The 21,201-nt window shown below is 38.3% G+C and overlaps 1 protein-coding gene across 5 annotated transcripts in view; it reads right to left on the bottom strand.

Annotated features, from left to right (window-relative positions):
- LOC127417589 (nuclear factor NF-kappa-B p105 subunit-like) overlaps nucleotides 1-21,201 on the bottom strand; it is a 44,844-nt gene that overhangs the window by 7,846 nt on the left and 15,797 nt on the right. For all 5 annotated transcript variants that reach the window (XM_051657616.1, XM_051657615.1, XM_051657617.1 and 2 more), the window contains 17 exons: nucleotides 18,461-18,609; nucleotides 18,183-18,346; nucleotides 17,762-17,920; nucleotides 15,489-15,593; nucleotides 9,339-9,430; nucleotides 8,622-8,760; nucleotides 7,533-7,673; nucleotides 7,265-7,360; nucleotides 6,911-7,072; nucleotides 6,182-6,323; nucleotides 5,873-5,987; nucleotides 4,102-4,303; nucleotides 3,831-4,000; nucleotides 3,513-3,615; nucleotides 3,022-3,158; nucleotides 848-908; nucleotides 554-720 (listed from right to left, as the gene is read on the bottom strand). In XM_051657616.1, coding sequence (XP_051513576.1) covers nucleotides 554-720; nucleotides 848-908; nucleotides 3,022-3,158; nucleotides 3,513-3,615; nucleotides 3,831-4,000; nucleotides 4,102-4,303; nucleotides 5,873-5,987; nucleotides 6,182-6,323; nucleotides 6,911-7,072; nucleotides 7,265-7,360; nucleotides 7,533-7,673; nucleotides 8,622-8,760; nucleotides 9,339-9,430; nucleotides 15,489-15,593; nucleotides 17,762-17,920; nucleotides 18,183-18,346; nucleotides 18,461-18,609 — 2,304 coding nt within the window. The remainder of the gene's footprint in view (nucleotides 1-553; nucleotides 721-847; nucleotides 909-3,021; nucleotides 3,159-3,512; nucleotides 3,616-3,830; nucleotides 4,001-4,101; nucleotides 4,304-5,872; nucleotides 5,988-6,181; nucleotides 6,324-6,910; nucleotides 7,073-7,264; nucleotides 7,361-7,532; nucleotides 7,674-8,621; nucleotides 8,761-9,338; nucleotides 9,431-15,488; nucleotides 15,594-17,761; nucleotides 17,921-18,182; nucleotides 18,347-18,460; nucleotides 18,610-21,201) is intronic.

The raw sequence follows: 21,201 nt of genomic DNA, 5'->3' as shown, positions 1-21,201 counted from the left end.
TTGTCAATAATGAAAGATTTAGATACAGAAAATCCCTACGATTGTTAACCACAAAAAAAAAAAAAAAAAAAAAAACAACAACAAAATAAAAAACCTATCAGCAACAATCGGCATAGATTTTTGCCAATAACCAATAGTTCCAAAAAGCAACTATTGGCACAGAATAATCGGTAAAACCGATATATCGGTCTACATCTAGCTTCAAGATTTATGTTGATAAATAACTGAGCCAACTAATGAATAAATGATTAATAATACTGTGTTTCGTACAATTAAAAACAATTACAATTAAAATAAATCCCACAAGTAACATAGATTATCGCGGTGTGTGCGTGATCATCTATTTGGTATATCTGTTTAAAATATGGTAAAAACACTGAACTGCAGATAATTAACACAATAATAAGGATAACAAATGAGAATGATTGCTGTTGTGATTGCAGACTAATATCAGCTAAATAAACAGATTTATCATTTCTTACTACTCTACAGTGTCCATGCAATCCAAGTCAAAACTGAGTTGTAATATAAAAAAGGATGGGAGTTTGTTTACCTCGTAGCTGTCCAGCAGCTTTCCAGCAGGGCAGGAGCTGAGTTTGAAAGCATTGGTCAAAATGCCAAGCCCCAGAGCATGAGCCAGACTCTCCCAGCCTCCCGTCTGCTCCTCCAGAGTCTGACAGAGATCCTGCTTCATCTTGCAGCTCAAGCTCTGCATGTCACCTGCCATCACAAACCAAATACACATATACTGTAGTGTCACCATATGTCAGTATGCATTCAACACACATCAAACACTTTTATTGTATAAAGTGTTTTACCAAGTGAATTCAGTGCAGTCAGTTCATACCTTGTGGAGGAACTACAACAGTGGTGGGTTGATACTCTTGTCCATTAAGGATAACATAAACCTGACAGCACAGAACAAAGATCATGTATTACATTCAGAGCCAATCTTTGAGTACACCGAACAGTGGACACTTTGGATGTCTCCCTTATCTGACACAACCAACTGACCCTTCACTAAGCTCCTCGCCCCTTGGCTACCATTGCTGGCTTTGACAAGCTTTGCAGAACTTCCCATAGGAATGAATGGGAGATTGCCGTGAACGCCGTGGTTTTTGGCAAAATATTCTCAAAAACTGATTGGATATTATTCGTATGTGGGCTGGAATGAAGAGTGACATTGCAAAGCATCTTATCAGATTTTACTTTTTGTAGAAGAAATTGATAAATTACACAGAAATGTGATTAAAAACTGAACACCTGGAAATGTAATCGAGACAAATGATTATCACAGTCATCTGAAAAGAGAAGTGTCATTTGGTAGTGATTATAACATATAACATTAGTGTATGTGAACAGTAGAGGTAACCGATATATCGGTTTTACCGATAAATCGGTGTTGATAGATACTTTTTGGAACTATCGATTATCGGAAAAAATCTTTCCGATAGTTGCAAAGTTTTTTGTTGTTAAGATATATATATATTTTTTTTACATTTTATAAACTGATTTTAAAATCTATTAACCGATTAATTGGTTATCAACATTTTCCACCACCTTAGTTATCGGTATTGGAAAAATTCACTATCGGTCGAACTCTAGTGAACAGAACATTCCATAATGTGTCTTCAACATACTCATAATGATGTTGTGAACTTTATTTACTATCGCCTGTAAATGACCTGAATCAATATATAAATGAATTATAATTAAAATATTAGCTATTGACCTCGAAATCAAATGTAGGCACCCTTGCTGATGTTGAACGTGTTCATTTTGTCATGAGGACTAACACATGGTTTATTCCACAGCATGGTCTTTTCAAAATTTATTTAGAGCACCTATTATGGTTTTTCAAATGTTACCTTTCATGTAGTGTGTTATATAGCTGTTTGTGAATGTAAAAAAGTCTGCAAAGTTTAAAAAATCAAGAGTTATTGACTCCCAAAAGAAAGAACCGATTCTGAACACGTGAAACGAGTCGTTAGTAATTCCAGACTTATTTCCTGTACTAACCTACATAATTTTGTAACAAAAAAACCCCGCCTCTGGTCTTCATTGGCTACTCGCGAACAGCTTTGACCCGCCCTCAGACACTACAATAAGCGGTAGACCAATCACAACAGACTGGGACATCTGACCAATCAGAGCAGAGTAGGCTATCTGAAAGGAGGAGTTTAGAATCAATCCTTTAGAACGGATCATTGAAGGAGTCGTTTTTGACACTGGGAAAAAAAGGTCATGCTGCAATTTAAATTGAGCAAATTAAAGTGTTTTTTGACCTTGGATGCATGTAAATCTATTGTATGAGACCTTTAAAACAAAATTAGGCACGTTTAAAAACCATAATAGGTGCTCTTTAAAGAATAAAAAAACAAATACTGTGTGTATCCTCTCTGGGTACCTTGTGTCACTATTATACTGTAAGTAAACCGGAAACAGCCTTTTTTTTTCTTTTTTTTTACATATTTCTGGATAATTTTTTGGTAAAATTCCACTTAAAACTACTCAAACACACACAAGATTTCCATACACTCTCATTAGAAAACAGCAAAACTTGTCTGATGAAAATGGAGGATGGCAACATTTGGTCAGTATCTTTTTTGGGCAGGGCTTAGCGAAGCATTAATTCAGATCATGAAGCCTCTACTAACCAGCTGATGTGTTGAATCAAGTGTGTTAGATTAGGGAGACATGTGCAATGTGTAATGTTAGGGTACCCCAGGACCAAGATTGAGAAACAGTATTATATATAAAACAACAGTTCTCCAAATATGTGGCCCTGTAGGAATAATAAAAAAGGAAAATTACAGATCAGCACTGGAAAATAAAAAAATACAAAATAAATACAGGCTGAAGAAATGTAATATTATGTGTTAGTTCTGGGAAACACATTAACACCCCTGCAGGACTAAAATGGATTTGGAATAAAAAAATCATCTTAAGTTAAACATCCCCAATGAGTTCTGATCTATCTCAGCTCCCTCAGAACTACAGTGTGATGGATGTCAAACCCACCTCTGGGGATGTTGCCATGTTCATTGGGGTCATCCCAGGAATATAGCCTTCATCCTCCTCCTCATCCTCACATGTACCACACCACTCATCGTCTTTGAAGAACAGTGGTTCAAAGTTCTCTTTGTGAGGATCTGCTCCTATAAGCAGAGAAAAGTACAAGATGTTCAAAGCACTGGCATCATTTGTTTACAGATGCAACTTCAAATTCAAACACATCAAGAGAAACGCATCGCTTGAATATAATCGCAGACGTATCAATTATAACTTGAAAATGGTGAAACGTCTTCAATAAATGGATAAAGTAGTCCAGTTCCTTTTGACTAAATTCTACCAGACACAATCACAGAACACTGATGACAACAGGAGATGAGACGCTTTATTTGAAGAAGACAGATAATTCTTATTATGGACAAACTTGTCATGTTAGTCATAAATATTTCAATGGCAGGTGATGTGTATCTGCAACATGCAACTGTAATTCACATACACACCTGCAGCAATGAGGAGCGCGCTAAGTTTGGTTGAGCCCCGTCCTGCAGCAATGTGCAGAGGTGTGGAACCGTTATAAGTGACACTGTCTACATTTGCGTTACCCTGCATAGAAAAAAGGTTACACACACACACACACACACACACACATAAGATGTCATTTATTAACAGATCATTACAATTAACAAAAAGCACATAATTCTGCTTTACAAGCACATAGTTTCATTCATTGTTGGTTGTTGTAAATATCTAAAACTGTACAACTCTGGCACATATTGTAGGAATCAATTCACTGTAGTAACTGAAGAGCTGAATGGTACCTCAAGTAGAAGGCAGCCAGCTAGGGAAAGGTTGTCCAGCTCTGTGGCCAAGTGAAGTGCAGTGCGGCCACATGTGAGCTCCTGAAGTTCCACATCCGCCCCGCTCTCCAGCAGGGCCCTTACACAACTCAAACTGTTCGCCTGCACAGCCATGTGGAGCGGACAGAGCCCTAAACATACACATTATATAAACACACACACATCTGAGCATATAGGACAGAGACCAAAACAGCTTCAGTTTCACTAATTCACACATTATAGTGCAGTGTACCTGCTGTGTTGTGGACACTAGTTAACCGCGCCACTGATTTGTACTTTAGCAGCAACCGTAGCACGCTACTTTCTTTCTGCTGAGCCGCCAGGTGAAGTACCGTGTTTCCATGGCGATCTGTGAGCGTGACGTCCGCTTCGGCCTCCAACAAGGCATGCACTGCCTCTTTCTGCTGCGTTACCACCGCTAGGTGCAAAGGAGTCTGCGACGGATAAATCACAGGATGTCATCAGACACTAAACACATTTTGACTAGAGTTTGTTGGTATGCCCAATTAGATCTGTGCTTGCAACCAAAATGTTGCATGTTTTTTTGTGAGCTATCATCATTGTGCCCTTGAACAGGCTAATTCACCCCAGGTTGTTCCATTAGCACAGGCCACATCACTTAATTTGCTGAAAACAAATTCCAATGGCATTGGTTGTGTGCCAATAAATACCGATTTTTTGTATTCTGTTGGAGTGGTTCTCAACTGGCTCTGCTTTACATTAGAGATAGAGTGGTGATGACTCAACATAGCTATTAAAAATGTTTATTGTACAAAAAATAAACAAAATGTCCATAACATTACATTGAAATTACTAATATTACCATAAACTGCATAGGCCTAATAATATGCAAGTGAACCCATATTTAGTGTCCTGTTCATGGGTTTCAATAATGCAAAAAAAAATTTTTTTTTTCTTAATTAGTATTTTTGTCTTGTTTTCCAGTATAAATGTCTAAATATTCTGAAAACAAGATATATTTACTTGAAAAGCAAAATGCCTTAAGAAATTAAGTCTTGTTTTCAGAGAAATCTGATAAAATTTCCATTTTCAATATTTATTAAATAATAATACAAAATAAAAAAAACAGATCAATATTTAAGTAAATACAAATCTCCACTTTAACATTCTTCTTCTTTTGCCGATTCACATTCTTCGTGCATGTCACCACCTACTGGGCAGGGAGGAGAATTTATAGTAAAAAAGGACCTAAATACTGATCTGTTTCTCACCCACACCTATCATATCACTTTTGAAGACATGAATTTAACCACTGGAGTCGTATGGATTACTTTTATGCTGCCTTTATGTGCTTTTTGGTGCTTCAAAGCTCTGGCCACCATTTACTTGCATTGTATGGACCAACAGAGCTGAGATATTCGTCTAAAATCTTTGTGTTCCGCAGAAGAAAGAAAGTCATACACATCTGGGAGTGCATGAGGGTGAGTAAATGATGAGAGAGAGTTTTCATTTTTGGGTGAACTATTCCTTTAAAGTTAGATTTCTCTGTAAACAAGAAAATATCTTATGCCATTTTGCCTGTCAAGTAAATGTATCTTGTTTTAGGAATGTTTAGATGTTTTTAGTGAAAAACAAGACAAAAATACTAATTAAGAAAAAAACATTTTGCAGTGAAGGATAAGAGCATTTCATGCAACATGTCCATGTTGACATCTGTCTAATTTGATTGGCTTCATCTAGTGACAGATGAATTTGTGCAAAAATACCATTGAGTTTGATTGGATGAACAGGCTTTGATGTCAGCAACAAAAAATGTAGGATGCATTTTCTCCAGTCTTTTTAAATGTGTTAAGTCTATTTTACTTTGTTATCCTCATACTCTATATGCACAATTACATGGTTAGCTATTTGCATTTAGCACTGTTTTTTCTCCGACGTCTGCGACCATATCAGAATAGACCTGGAACCCATTTTTTATTCTCGGCCTGCCAGTTTAGAACCACTGATATATAATGTATTGTACATGTGTGTTTGTGGTATACCTGGTAGAGATCATTCCTCATGTTCAGAACATCCTCTCCGGGGAGAGCAGCAATGACTTGGGCTAAAGTTCGTACTGCTTCTGTCTGACTGTGGATCACTCCCAGATGCAAACCCCTAAAATCAGACACAAACTCTTTAAGATGAGACATAGAAACAAACTCAATTCTTAAAGCTTCGATCTTTGGGGAAATATTTTTTCCCTGTTGACGTGTAGGTGGGAACAGATTTTTTTTCTTCTTGTAGAAGTGGGAGGTTCATGAAAATAGAGCTTCTACTACAGAAATGTGAGGTGGCTCTTTCTGACTTACGTGTCTCCGTTCTCATCCTGGGTGGTCATGAGGGGGCGCTGTGGAGCTAGAAGTGTTCTAGCATCACCACTTAATGCGTATTGATAGAGGGCTTGAGCATGTTTCTCAGCTAGCGCAGCCAGATGGGGTTCAAAAACACACCCTGAAAAGAATTCAAATTCAGAACAAATTTAAGGAGAGATATCTACAATAAGCTTCTTTATAGCATGCCTGGGTTTGAGTCTGGTTTGTCAAGAGTTAAAACATTTTACACATGCTTAAAGCTTTAGTAAATCACTTTAAGAGTCTACACTAGGAAGTCAAAGTCTTTCAATTTGCTTTTGAACACTGCACGAACTAACCAGTCTTAAAGGCTTAGTTTAACCAAAAATGAAACTTGTATCAAAAGGAAAACTTTTCAAGAATGTTTTCACAGCTTTTTCCTATACAATAAAAGCAGCAATGACAAGGGGCTGTCAAGCTCCAAAATGGACATAAAAGCACCACTAACATTTCCTAAAGCAGTCCATACATTTTCTGAAGCCATGTGATAGCTTTGAGTAAAGAACAGCCTGCAATGTAAGTCTTTATTCACTGATAATCTTCCCCTCCGCTCTCAAATCTCATTAGCATATTTACATATTTAAACTTGACGCATGGACCCCGTTTACATCTGGTATTAAGATGTGTCTCGGGTGATCCAATCACATGTAGTTATGTGAGACACAGTATGAGTCCAAGTATGCTCACCTGTGGCATCTGAATCCACATCTTCCATAGGTTCTGTGTCCTCATTCGCTACCCTCCCATCAACAGTTTCAGGTGGGGCACAGATTCGCACAACGCCACCTGCTGCTGAATCATCGTCTGTATCACTGTCTTCATCACTGTCTTCCACAGGGTCTTGAGATGCTATAAATGGAAAGAGTCCCACACTCACTGGCACAGCCAACCATCATCTTCTCTCAAATGACTTTGAAAGCTCAAACTTTTGGAACTGGAAGCTTTTTCAGAATTTAGTTTTGTTTTAAATAAAACATGAAACGAGTGTATAGTCAAAGCCACGGAGTTGAGGGCAGGTTGATTGACAGTTTGGAAACTTACCATGCTTGATGGTGGTCCCACCTCCTCCCATTCCAGCAGAGAAGTTGTATCCAGATCCGTAATTGTTATAGGTTTGATAGCCCTGGAAGTAATGTCCTAGAAGACAAAACCGCAAAATAGTTTGACCTAAAAATGCATCCACAACAAAAAACGATTTAGCCATGAGTTTTATGTTTCAAAGCTTCACTGAATCATAACCGTGCATGGTGGGATTTTAGGCTTTCAATCAAAGAATTGGTTTATTCAGTGGAATGCCATGTTGATGTACCTCCTCCTCCACTGGAACCACCCCCTGCTGTAGACCCACCCCCTCCTCCTCTGAACATGCCTCCAGCTCCACCTCCCGCTCCACTGTAGTCCTGAAAGTTGGGCAAGGTCTTCTGTCTCTTTCTCTGGACCTCTTCTTTATCTAAACACAATTTTTTGAAAAGAGATTCAGTGGAACAGTAAGCCTATTTCCTAATTTCATCATAAGGCAAAATCGATTGTCTAAAAGAACAATTTTAGGATCTTTGCAGAAGTAAAAATCCTAAAAAAAGACAGTTTATGTTGCATAGCCTGAAATGAGCTTTATCCAAAATATGGGGTGGGTTTGTAAAATTTAAAGGGATAATTCCCCCAAAAATGAAAATTCTCTCATTATTTACTCACCCTCATGCCATCCCAGATGTGTATGACTTTCTTTCTTCTGCTACACACAATAATTTTAAGAAGAATATCTCAGCTCTGTAGGTCCGTACAATGCAAGTGAATGGTGACTAGAACTTTGAAGCTCCAAAAAAGCAAATAAAGGCAGCATAAAAGTAATCTGTACAACTCCAGTGGTTCAATCCATGTCTTCAGAAGTAATATGACAGGTGTGGGTGAGAAATAGGTCATTTTATTTTTATTTGTTATTATTATAAATATCCACTTTCACTTTAAAATTCTTCTTTTGTTTTTGGCGATTCACATTCTTCGTGCATATCGCCACCTACTGGGCAGGGAGGAGAATTTATAGTAAAAAAAAGGACCTAAATATTGATCTGTTTCTCACCCACACCTATCATATCACTTTTGAAGACATGAATTTAACCACTAGAGTCGTATGGATTACTTTTATGCTGCCTTTATGTGCTTTTGGAATTTAAAAATTTTGGTCACCATTCACTTGCATTAGATGTTGCTCCAATAGAGCTGAAATTCTTTTTTTGTATTCAGCAGAAGACAGAAAATCATACACATCTGGGATGGCATGAGGGTGAGTAAATGATGAGAGAATTTTCATTTTTGGCTGAACTATTCCTTTAACAAGCTACAATCGTAAAGTACAGCAAAAATCATACACTGGCTTTGGGGAGCTGGGAAAGTATTGTACCTATTATCTGTGGATGGTAGGTGAATGGCTTAGGTTCACTCGTTTCGTTGTCCGATTTCCGCTTCAACTGCACAAATACAGAGATGGGCTTCTGAAGGTTCTGGTCCCGATATTTGGGCGTCTTGAAGACAATGGCAAACTAAGGGATGGAATTGAGAGGTGTAAAACACATACATTTTATTAATCATAATAATAACACCATAAAATCACTGTTATTTAAAGCCAACATGAAACTGCATTCTGAAAGTCAAGTTCACCCTTGAGAGCATCTTGACAATTCCCAGTGGTAACTAGCATTAAATTACTGGCAAGAGTTTAGAAAGGCCACATTACGTAAAACTGTTGCCTAAATTGCTATAAATGGTCATAATTATATACTAAACAAAAATACTACACAAAGCAATACTATTTTTGGTAACATACAACATAACACAATGTTCCTTTTTATTAATTATTAAAATTCAATTAGTTCTAACTATTCTCTATTTCTTTTGGCATGACCCTGTAGATTCAGTAGCAGAGCAGTAAACACAGTCAGAGTATTTTAATACAGTGCTGTGTCTGCATCAGTGGAAAAATGAAGACATTCTAGAACAGTTAATGGAACTGAATGTTATGAAGATAATTCAGATAAAAAAATCAGCCGGAGCCAAAATGAGTGCCACAGTGGGGTTAGAGTACAGCAGTGTGTCGAGACATGAAGCTGTTTTTGCTGACCTGTCTGTGAACGTCAGTGGGGGAAAAATCCCCGTACGCTTCCCAGGTCAAACCTGAATCATCGTCTTCATAAAAACGCACCTGGATGTCATCTGTCACAATAGCAAAAATGAAAGGAAAATTAGAAAATGACATTACAGAGAGCCAACAGGGAAAGAGGAAACTACTGTTGCCAAACATACAGTACATACTGTGAAATTTGAATATCATGGTAATCAGTATGCAGCATACATTTTACTCCCATAAAAGCCATGATTTACCATATAGCAGAACTAACGTATTTTAGCAGAGAACCTAACATGCAGAACATTGACATATGGACAGAAAGCAACATTTTTTTTTTTAAAGATGAATTTACAATGACCACTACTGACAGAAAAAATGACACCAGTAGAGTAAATATAATGATATTGCTCTGATATGGATTGACATCCTTATTAAAAACACTCAAGAGCTCGTGTATAGTTTTTGTGAGTGCTTCAGTGGAGAAATAGGCGTTTGGGTATAACATGTATTTCAGGTTCAACCTGACTTGACTTACAGTAGCATTCTAGAGTTTTTACATTTTTATTGAGAGAAGAGAAGGGAAGAGAGGAGATAAGAGAACAAAAGAGAAAAGACAAGATGAGAAGAGAAGAAACGAGAATAGAGAAAAGCAGAGAAGAGGTGAGATGAGAAGAAATCAAGACAAGACAAGAAAAGGCAAGGCAAGAAAAAAACAGGCGAGATGCGAAGAGATGAGAAAAGGTGAGATGAGACAAGAAGAGAAGAAATGTGAAGAGGCGAGACGTGAAGAAGTGAGAAGAGATGAGATGAGAAGAGGGGAGACAAGATTAGATGAGGAGAGGAAATGAGAAGAGGCAAGAGGAGACAACACAAGAGAAGAGATTAGGAGAACAGGCAAGAAAAGCAAAAAAGAAACAAGATGAGACGAGACGAGAAGAGAGGAGACAAGAATAGACAAGAAAAGAAGAGACGAGATGAGATCAGATGAGAAGAGATGAAAAGAATCAAGAAGAGACCTGAAGAGACGAGAAAACAAGGGAAGAGGTGAGGTGAGATGAAAAGTGACAAGAGGAAATGAGAAGAGACAAGAAAAGAAAGGAAGAGGCAAGATGAGACAAGACAAGAAGAAACAAAGAGGTGAAAAGAGAAAAGATGAGATGAGACAAGAAGAGGCGACAACAGCACAGAAAAAGCAAGATAAGGCAAGAAGAGAAAAGATGGGAGAATAAACGAGAAGAGACAAGGAACCAGAAAAGGGACTGAGAAGAAATGAGATGAAAGGGGACGAGAAGAAATGAGAAGAAAACTAGAGAATATGGCAGATGAGACGAGACAAGAAAGGAAGAGATGAGAAGAACTGTGAAGAGGCGAGAAGAGAAAACAAGAGAAGAGGTGAGATGAGATGAGATGAGACAAGAAGAGACAAGAAGAGAAGAGGCAGAAATCCAGAGAAAAAGCAAGATGAAAAGATAAGAAATGAAAAGAGACAAGACAAAAGAAGAGAAGTGGCGGGATGAGATCAGACGAGAAGAGGCGAGACAAGACGTGAAGAGATGAGAAAAGAGGGGAAGAGATGAGATAAAAACAGACAAGAAGAAATGAGAAGAGACAAGAAAGAAAGAGATGAGAAGTAACGTGAAGAGGCGAGAAGAGATTACAAGAGAAGAAAAGAGAAGAGGCGAAGCGAGACAAGACAAGAAGAAACCAGGCGGGAAATGCAGAGAAAAAGCAAGATGAGACAAGAAGATAAGAAATGAAACGAGATGAGAAGAAACGAGACAAGACGAGACGTGAAGAGATGTGAAAAGAGGGGAAGAGGTGAAAAGAGATGAGAAATCAAGAGAAGAGGTGAGATGAGACAAGTAGAGACAATATAAGACGAGAAGAAACAAGGAGGCAAGACAAGATAAAACAAGAAGAAAAGAGACAAGAAGAGGTGAGATGTAATGAGACAAGACAAAATGATACGAGATGAGACAAGAAGAAATGAGTCATGTGAAGATGAGAAAAGACAAGACAAGGCAAGTTAAAATCTGACGAGAAGAGGCAAAAGGAGACGAGATGAGAAGAGGAGAAGAGAAGAAGCAAGATGAGATGAACATAGAAGAGAAGAAATGAGAGGAGATGAGGTGAGATGAGATGAAAAGAGATGAGAAAGAAGAAACGTGAAGAGAAGAATGAGGATGTGGAGAAATATGAAAAAAAAAAAAAACCAAGATGAGAAAAGAGTAATGCAGAGTAGGTTTGATAACTGATGTACAGCATACATTCTCTAGCTCTCTCCTGCCCCCTAATTTGCATATGAGATGGGGAATTCCCTACAGCTGGAAATCTGCAGTAAAAACTTCCTTTATGAGAGGAACGGCGCATCCAGCATTTAACACAGGACAAAAGTAGCTTATCATCTGCAGGTTAAAGGCTGAAATTTTAAACATGACAAGAATCAGACCATCAAGGTGAGAATTCCCAGAGATAAAGTCAAGTAGATGGGAAAATATGAATCCTACATTTCATACTAATGCCCCTGATTTTTTAAAGGGGACATATAGACCATATCAAGGACTGTTTGTCGGTTTAAGAAAGTGACATCTTAGTTCCTTGAACATTTCCGGCTAGTTGTCAAACTCATTCAAAACAACAGTGGGAGGTGCTTCATTCATAATAACTTTAACATGATCAACGTTACTAACGTTAATTAGATTGATTATTTCAGAATTATTAAAATGTGGATCATGTTGTTCGGGGGCAGGATGCTCTCTGGATGTCTGGAACTTACAGAAATGAAAAGTGTTTAGGTCTCCAAAAAAGCAACCACAAATGGACGCATGAACCACTGCATGAAGTGAGATGGCTGGATACGTGTAGTACTATAGCATACTGTACATCTTATCTCTAGTAGGGGAACAAAACTTATGCCAACTAATTATAAGTTTGAAATGTAGCGCTCTAAAAGTGACTTTAGATCGCTCTCATTATAATGAATGAAGCTGCACAAGTCATTTACTTTTAAATTTAGTCATTTAGCAGACGCCTTTATTCAAAACAACTTACAAATAAGGAACACAACAAGCAATTTGTCGCACAAAAGTATCTCTAATCAATAAAATATCTGCAGTATCAAACTGCTAAGTTCTTAGAGTAACAGAAAGAGTCAAGTATATTTATCATTAAAATAGAAATCCTTACCTTGTCCGCAGGTCACGCAGACAGCTTCATTTAATGGATTCATTGATTATAAATAGGAGTGATACAATATTCCCGATCTTTCCGCTGAAGAAATAATTGTGAGCATCTAAACTACCAACTACAATTTCATCGCCTCTCTCGAGTAGACGCTCAATATCAAAAACACGTCTGGATAAGTCACTTCAGGTAGACGTTTGGTGTTCTTAGAGAAAATACTGTATATTAAGTCAGAGCCTTATTTAAAGGATCTGGTAATGCTACCAGAAATGTTTCAGCATCAGTAGTGTTCGAATTCCTTTGTTATTGTTAACATCCTTGAAATTGTCTATTCTACACTTACCATTTTGTGTCTGAATTCATCTTATAATGTCAGTCAAAGTTTCTTGCACCAAAAACATGATTTTGTTTTACTTGACAATTTTCTACCCTTGCTTTGACCCTTTGGGGTCAAAGCAGGCTGTTTTGCTATCTTTAAGAATCTGTTGTGATTGGCAAACCTCTTCACATGTTAAATACAGTGCATTCAGGAAGTATTCAGTTTAATTCATATTTTGTTATGTTGCAGCCTTATGCTAAATTATTACAGCAATCTACACTCCATACCCTATAATGACAAAGCAAAAAAACAGATTTTTTGATAACTTTGAAATAAGTTAGAAAAAACTGAAATATCACCCTTTGCTATGACGAAATTTAGCTCAGGTGCATCCCATTTCTCTGGATCATCTTTGAGATGTTTCTACACTTTGACTGGAGTCCACCTGTGGCAAATTCAGTTGATTGGACATGATTTGGAAAGGCACACACCTGTCCACATAAGGTCTCACAGCTGAAAATGCATATCAGTGCAAAAACCAAACCACGAGGTCAAAGGAACTGCCTGCAGAGCCCAGAGACAGGATTGTGTTGAGGCACAGATCTGGGAAAGGCTACACATTTTTTTTGGCTGCATTGAAGGTTCCCAAGAGCACAGTGGCCTCCATAATTCTTAAAATGGAAGAAGGTTGGAACAACCATGACTTTTCCTAGAGCTGGCCGCCCGGCCAAACTGAGCAATCTGGGGAGAAGGGCCTTGGTAACTCTGTTTGAGCTCCAGAGATCATGTGTGGAGATGGGAGAAACTTGCAGAAGAACAACCATCACTGTATCACTCCACCGATCTGGGCTTTATGGCAGAGTGGCCAGACGGAAGCCTTTCCTCAGTGCAAGACACATGAAAGCCCGCTTGGAATTTGCAAAAAAGCACCTAAAGAACTCTCAGACTGTGAGAAACAAGATTCTCTGGTCTGATGAAATGAAGGTTGAACTGTTTGGCCTCAATTCCAAGTGCCATGTCTGGAGGAAACCAGGCACAACTCATCACCTGCGCAATACCATCCCAACGGTGAAGCATGGTGGTGTTAGCATCATGCTGTGGGGGTGTTTTTCAGCGGAAGGGACTGGGAGACTGGTCAGGGTTGAAGGAAAGCTGAACGCAGCAAAATGCAGAGATATCCTTAATGAAAACCTGGTCCAGAGTGCTTAGGACCTCAGATTAGACCGAAGGTTCACCTTCCAACAGGACAACGAACCAAAGCATACAGTCAAGACAATGCAAGAGTGGCTTAGGGACAACTCTGTGAATGTCCTTGAGTGGCCCAGCCAGAGCCCGGACTTGAATCCAATCGAACATCTCTGGAGAGACCTGAAAATGGCTGTCCACCAATGGTCCCCATCCAACCTGAGAGACCTTGAGAGGATCTGCAGAGAAGTAGGACAGAAAAAATCCCCAAATCCAGGTGTGCAAAGCTTGTCATATCATACCCAAAACGACTTGAGGCTGTGACTGCTGCCAAAGGTGCTTCAACTAAGTACTGAGTTAAAGGTGCACTAAGTAATTTTTTCCTCATTAAAAAAGCAGTACTCCTTAATAAATGAATTGTAATTTTGAAACGTGTAGGAAATCATGACCACTCACATTAAAATAAAGACTCCAGTCATATCAGTAACCTTATAAAAGCTGTTTTATTCTACATGGAGAGGGTCGGCACATGGGGGCTGCCATGTTAGATTCACATGACCAGCCAAATACTAATCGCATAATCTCAGTAACCATCCTGTTATTTTTTTATTTTCGTTCTCCCCAATTTGGAGTGCCCAATTCCCAATGTGCTCTAAGTCCTCGTGGTGGCGTAGTGACTCACCTCAATCCGGGTGGCGGAGGACGAATTTGAGTTGCCTCTGCGTCTGAAATTGTCAATCCGCGCATCATATCACGTGGCTTGTTGAGCGCGTTACCGTGGAGACATAGCGTGTGTGGAGGCTTCACGCTATTCTCCACAGCATCCACGCACAACTCACCATGCGCTCCACCGAGAGTGAGAACCACACATTATAGCGACCACAAGGAGGTTACCCCATCGTGACTCTACCCTCCCTAGCAACAGGGCCAATGTGGTTGCTTGGGAGACCTGGCTGGAGTCACTCAGCACGCCCTGGATTCGAACTCGCGACTCCAGGGGTGGTAGTAACCATCCTGTTATTTGACACTTTCACTTATTGATTAAAGTAATCATGGCTGACTGTGAATTGTGAATTTTTACATTGGCATCAGTAACTGAAATCTATTGCATTTGAATGATGCTGCATCCAAGCCACTAGGTGTCAGTGTAAGTCTAAGACTTTAATGGTCTGAATAAAATTATCAAAAATCTGTTTTTTGCTTCGTCATTAAAGGGTATGGAGTGTAGATTGATGTGAAAATAATAATTATTTAAAGCATTTTAGTATAAGGCTGCAACACAACAAAATGTGAAAAAATGAAGGGGTCTGAATGCACCGAAAATAAAAGCACCCCCACCAAATTGCTGAACAGCTGCAGACATATAAATGTGGGCGGTTATATGCTTATTTGCTCATAGTTGTTATGTCATAACCACAACAATGTCTGGACAAATGACTGGTTCATTGATTTCTAACCTTTCTGGACTTTGTCACACAGCAGGTAGACCTCCTCTCCTCCTGTCACACAGCCGGCAGTCCGATCCATCCGCACTATCTTCAGATTGGAGGCGTTCGGGGCCTCTGAGAAGCCACAAGAAAAAATGGAGAAAAGAAACAAATCATGTATTTATTTATTGTTGGTTGTTTTGTTTTTTCTTTTCTTGGAAACTGTAGTGGTCTTTTTTTAGGATAAGCCCTGATAGTGCTGAAGAGAGAGGCAGAAACAGGGAGAGAGAGATTATGAGAAAAGGGAGGGGAAATTGAAAGTGTAGGCCTAATTTCAGTCAGAGAGGAAGCAATACTCGCCTGTTCTCTCTCAGAGTGTGAGAGTGCAAACGAGAGACAGAAAAAGTCGACAATGAAATCGAGAGTGAGACAAAAAGACAACACTCATTTATAAACCTAAACTCTATCACAAGACAAACACAAAAGATAAATTATGTGACCCTGCTGTAAATAAAACGACATTATGGATTTTTATTAGAACAACTTGCCAATAGGAACTAGGGATGATGGGTTAAAGCAACCGAGTACATGAGTATGATAGATAGTTTTTCATCTGTGCTATAGCTGGAAAATGTTCACATGTGTCACATGGATTTCTTTTGTCATCGCACTGCAATTCACTGTTTCAGCATCTAACGCCAGGAGTGCCACATTTTAAGACTGTGTAACCTTTGAAAGAATACTCTTTTTAACTGTGAGCCCTTACGGACATGTTTGAAACATGCACACTAGGACTGCTTTGTGAAACACTTTAATAGAGTCAACACCAGGTGCACATACTGCCCACATGTCTAGAAAAAAATGGGCGGCAAACCAACAGTCCACACGTCCTGTGCTGATGACGAAATTTGCATCACATGCACTGTGTGCCAGATGTAGTGAGAAAAGAAGAGAAGAGAAGAAACCAGAAGAGACAAGATGAGACGTGAAGAGATGAGAAAAGAGGGGAAAAGGCTAGATAAGAGAAGAGATGAGAAAAGAATACAAAAAGTGAGTTGAGACAAGACGAGATGAGATGAAAAGAGGCAAGACAAGAAACGTAGAGACAATAAGAGAAGACAAGTAAAAACTAAAGAGGCAAGATGAAACGAGACAAACGAGGTAAGAGAAGAGATGAATAGAGGTGAGAAAAACAGAGAAAAGACAAAATTACACAAGACGAGGAGATGAAAGGAGATAAGAAAAAATTAGAAGACAAGAAACACGAAGAGGTAAGATGAGATCAGACAAGAAGAAATGAGAAGAGACAAGATGAGACATGAAGAGACGAGAAAAGAGGGAAAGAGGCTAGATGAGATGAAAAGAGACGATAAGAGATTAAAAGAGAAGAAGCTAGTAGAGACAAGAAGAGACAAGATGAGATGAAAGTGAATAGAAGAGAAGAGATGAGATGAAAAGAGATAAAAAAGACAAGAGAAAACAAGAAAAAACAAAAGAGAAAAGACGAGATTAGACGAGAAGAAATGAAACAAGGAGACAAGGTGAAAGTCGACAAGAGATGAGACGAGAAGAGACAAACCAAAGTTAAATGAAACGAGAAGAGATGAGAAGAAACAAGAGCCGACACGAGACAAGAGGTAGATGAGATCAGACAAGACGAAATGAGAACAGGCGAGATAAGATGAGAAGCGAGAAGAGACAAGACGAGAGGGGAAGAGGCTAGATGAGATTAAAAGAGACAGAGAAGAGATGAGAAAAGAGAAGAAGTTGAGATGAGTAGAGACAAGAAGAGAAGAGACGAGACAAAACAAGACAAAACGAGAAGAGAAGAAACTAAAAGAGGCAAGACGAGATGAGACAAGAAGAAAAGGGACACGAATATGATTAAACTGTGCTGCACCGTGCTGACAATGAAATTTGCATCGTAGCGGCAAGCAGAAAATCGAGGTATACTTTGGACTTTACGGCTCATAATGTACAGTCTCCCAACTAAGTAAATTAAAAATGAAATGTTTTGAAATTGAAAAAGTTAAGCCACACAATTATTGTGTTTCCATTATCAGTCATTGCTGTCACTTCTGAGTAGTTGAAAATGCCCATCTCTAGTAGAGATGACAATGCATTGCACGGCTATTTTCTCTCAGTGATTCAGACTGATTGTTGCTCTGTGGATCCATCAGATTCTTAATTAATTCTAATGAATTCTTAATGAAAAAGAGAAATATGACACAGAGGAGGACTCTGCTAAATGGCAGACTCATCAGAAATTTGGCGTAGTCGGTACCAAGACAATGGACACTTACTGCTGTCGAAGATGGGCTGTGATATAACTGGGTCTAGTCTACGAGAGAACCCTCCATCGCTATCAGGCAGGAAGGCCGTAAACATGAGCCGCACCACACTCAGATCCATCTCCTTGGCCTGATGAGAGGCCGCACTGATGATCAGGTTCCTCTCATGATCTGAAATACATTCCGATCAATGTGGTCAGGATTTATCGATGTTGGTTATTGCTGGTTCAGTTCTTCAGGAGATCAGCACCCATTTTACAAGGTCAGTCCCTCTAGAGTAACCTACAGTTAAGTGTCTTGATCAAGGTCACAACTGTGATGGTTCATCGATCACCTATTGCAGAGAGCTTTAACCACCAAACTTCATGAACTCCACTTGCAATATGAAAGTAATCGGTTTCACTGCTGAGTTTCACACACACACTTTTCCTACCTGTGAGTTCTCTGGGCATGCGGACCTCTCCTTGGAGAGCGTCTATGTCAGGATGGATGAAGACACCGTAGTTATATCCCATCCTATAGGCCTCGATCATTCTTTCCTCCAGGACTTTACTCACGTTTTTCTTTGTCACGTGCAAAATGCCCAGGTTAGGAAAACTGTAAATCATTTGAAAGAGAACACTGATTATGACCGATAGCATAATGTTTATAGTTACCAACAGTTTTATTGATCTGAATTAGTAAAATGTATGTTGGGGAATAAATTCTGACCTGATGCTTGAATCTTTGGGCTGCAAGTCAGCGATGCAGATTCCTTTATCGCACTGTTTGCCCACCAGGCTGTGAGCGTGGAGATGGGGCTCCTGAGTGTTGGTCACCAGCTGAACTACCACTCGTGCTGAACCCTGGTAGTTACAGATCTGTTGACCCACAAACAAACAGAACATCAAAAAAAAAAAAAGAAAAAAAAAAAAAGGATGATATATCACAATTTATAAAAAAAAAATAGTTCCAGTGTTAAATTCTGATTGGACTAGCCACATTCAAAGCTGTTGTCAATAGGCACATCTGTGACCACACACTTACCGAATTCTATATTAATGCATAGAGAGCCATGAAAAGCCTTCAATGAGCTAATGAACCATGGTAAATGATAGAAGAATTGCTAATTGTAATCTAGAGGGATTAGAAACAAAATATTTTCCATTTTGGATACTTCAGAGCAGAAACTGTATTTTTTTTTTCGTTCCGGCTGCGCCGTTCTGCCGTCTCCTGTCTATATGGTAACCGGTCAGGACAAAATAAAAGAATGGGCGATAACGTTCCTTTTAAAATGTGAGTACACAGTGCTGGAGGTGAGTGATATTCCAGTTGAAACAATCACATTCCAATCAGTTTCAAATCCCCACAGAGAAAATGAGGAAGAGCTTGCCTCCTCTGCATTTAAATTAGATAAGCGGGTCCTCTATCCCACTTTAGTCACCGTTGCTAATGGTGTCAAGTTTTCTTAGAAGTGCTTGTTCTGTCGCTGGCAAAGATTGAAAGAGAAGTGCTTGGATTAAGCAAATTACAATAGAAATTAAGGCTGGGCCAAGTATGTTTGTAGGGGGTTAACTGCATTTACCTTTTGTCCTCTGTACAAGTATGAAACAACACTTGCTATTTTAATATCTGCTAACATTATACTATTTTTGATGAAAACCAAAGATTTACCATCTTAAATTGAGTAAAGATTATGATGAAATATAAACAAAAATGCTCATGACAAATGTTTGAGTCAATACACCCTAACATTCTGGGTTTGCCCACAAACTCGAAGCCATCTTACCATGTTGTTCTTTAGAATGGCAATGTGGAAAAATGATTGCATAACATCAATGACTTATCAAGATTTTCGGTTAGAATTTATGCAATATAAGGAGTGTGTACAGGTCTTGTATATGGTCACCAATTCAAGAGTGTAACAAATGAATTTATAAAAGTACAAATAGTAAAACTTCCACCAATATCTCCAGACGAAGATGGGGGGTGGGGTGGCAGGCTTACAGGGGCACTGGCCTCAACAGGACCCCCCCTTAGAACTGCCCCTGGATTTCATTCCTGTTTTCAGATTCTTTTTTCTTTCAACCACTTCTAATCCCTGATTTTAATAAAAATTATTAAATAATAATAATAATAATTTATTTTAAAATAATTATAATTAATATAATTTATATTATGTTTATATTCTACAATAATTATTTATAATAATGGTACTGCTATAATAGATAATTATAATAATTCATGTTTTATCTTATTATTATTATTATTATTATAATTATTAATAATGATAAGATAAAATATATTAACAAATAATAACACTAACCATTATAATTAATTATGACATTACAAATACAAATTCATTATTTAAAATATATTTTTTTAATAATAAACAGTTATAAGAATTATTTTATTTATTTATAGAATTATTTATTATATTATTATCTTATTCTTATTAATTCTAAAAATAATAATATGAAAACATTAATAAATAATAACTATTTTAATCATTACATCACAAATAATAGTAAAATTATAGACACAGTTTTATATCTTTGTGTTGTAGCAGCTCTGCAAATACTGGGATGCTTTTAAGAACAAATATAAAAGGCAAATTAGAAGACAATAAAGTTAAGGAATGTCATAGGTATGGTAATCTCATTTCGGTGGGGGACTTCCCTGCATTCACGGGGAAAGTGGGCGTACCATTCATGATCTTTTCCACAATATAATTCGGCCATTCTTTTCAACAACATCTAAAAAGCTCAATAAAGACATGGAAGGGCAAACTCATCCCTTCTGTGGTTACCTGAAGTAAAAGTAAATCCCAAACACTGATAAGAAAATATGCTCTTTGATTCAAATTAGATAAACCAATGGTTCAATGGCTCTTTTTGACTCATATATCGGGGTGTGTTGTTTGACTGTGGTTTTTTTCTATAGGCAAAGTTTAAATGTTGCTCAGAATACACTTTCTCTGGGACAAAATGACTCATGTACATAGAAAAAGCAACCCCCAGAAAAAAATACCCAGCCAATATCAAAGAATACGAACACAGGCCCTCTAGAAAGATAAAAGCATTTGACAATATCGTGAAAGTATTGATGCCATATATGAAACCATACATGACCGATTATTCCCTACATCACCCTCTCAGATCTGGCTGTGGGTCAAACACTAAAGCTCACAACAGCTGAGTAAACAGTTGATGTACACGGTGAGCAACTGCAGGGCTAATTTCCCCTTGGTGTGAGCAATGGTATAAAAATCATTGAACCGGAAATCCCTACATTAACCTACTTGATGAACATAATAAAGGGCTCATTTCAGGAATCAAATTTTCCCTGACCTTTTGAGAGTTCACTTTTAGAAGTCATAACTTCCTCCCAAGTCCAAAAAGACCATATTTTTTGTCATTTTGAAATGCTCAGGTTTCTAAAATTAACATATGACTGGCCACATTTACATGCCA

Source organism: Myxocyprinus asiaticus, chromosome 27 (assembly GCF_019703515.2).
Source record: "Myxocyprinus asiaticus isolate MX2 ecotype Aquarium Trade chromosome 27, UBuf_Myxa_2, whole genome shotgun sequence".
Taxonomy (NCBI): Eukaryota; Metazoa; Chordata; class Actinopteri; order Cypriniformes; family Catostomidae; genus Myxocyprinus; species Myxocyprinus asiaticus.
The sequence above is the reverse complement of the archived record's forward strand: the minus strand, read 5'-3'. Positions and strand labels throughout refer to the sequence as shown.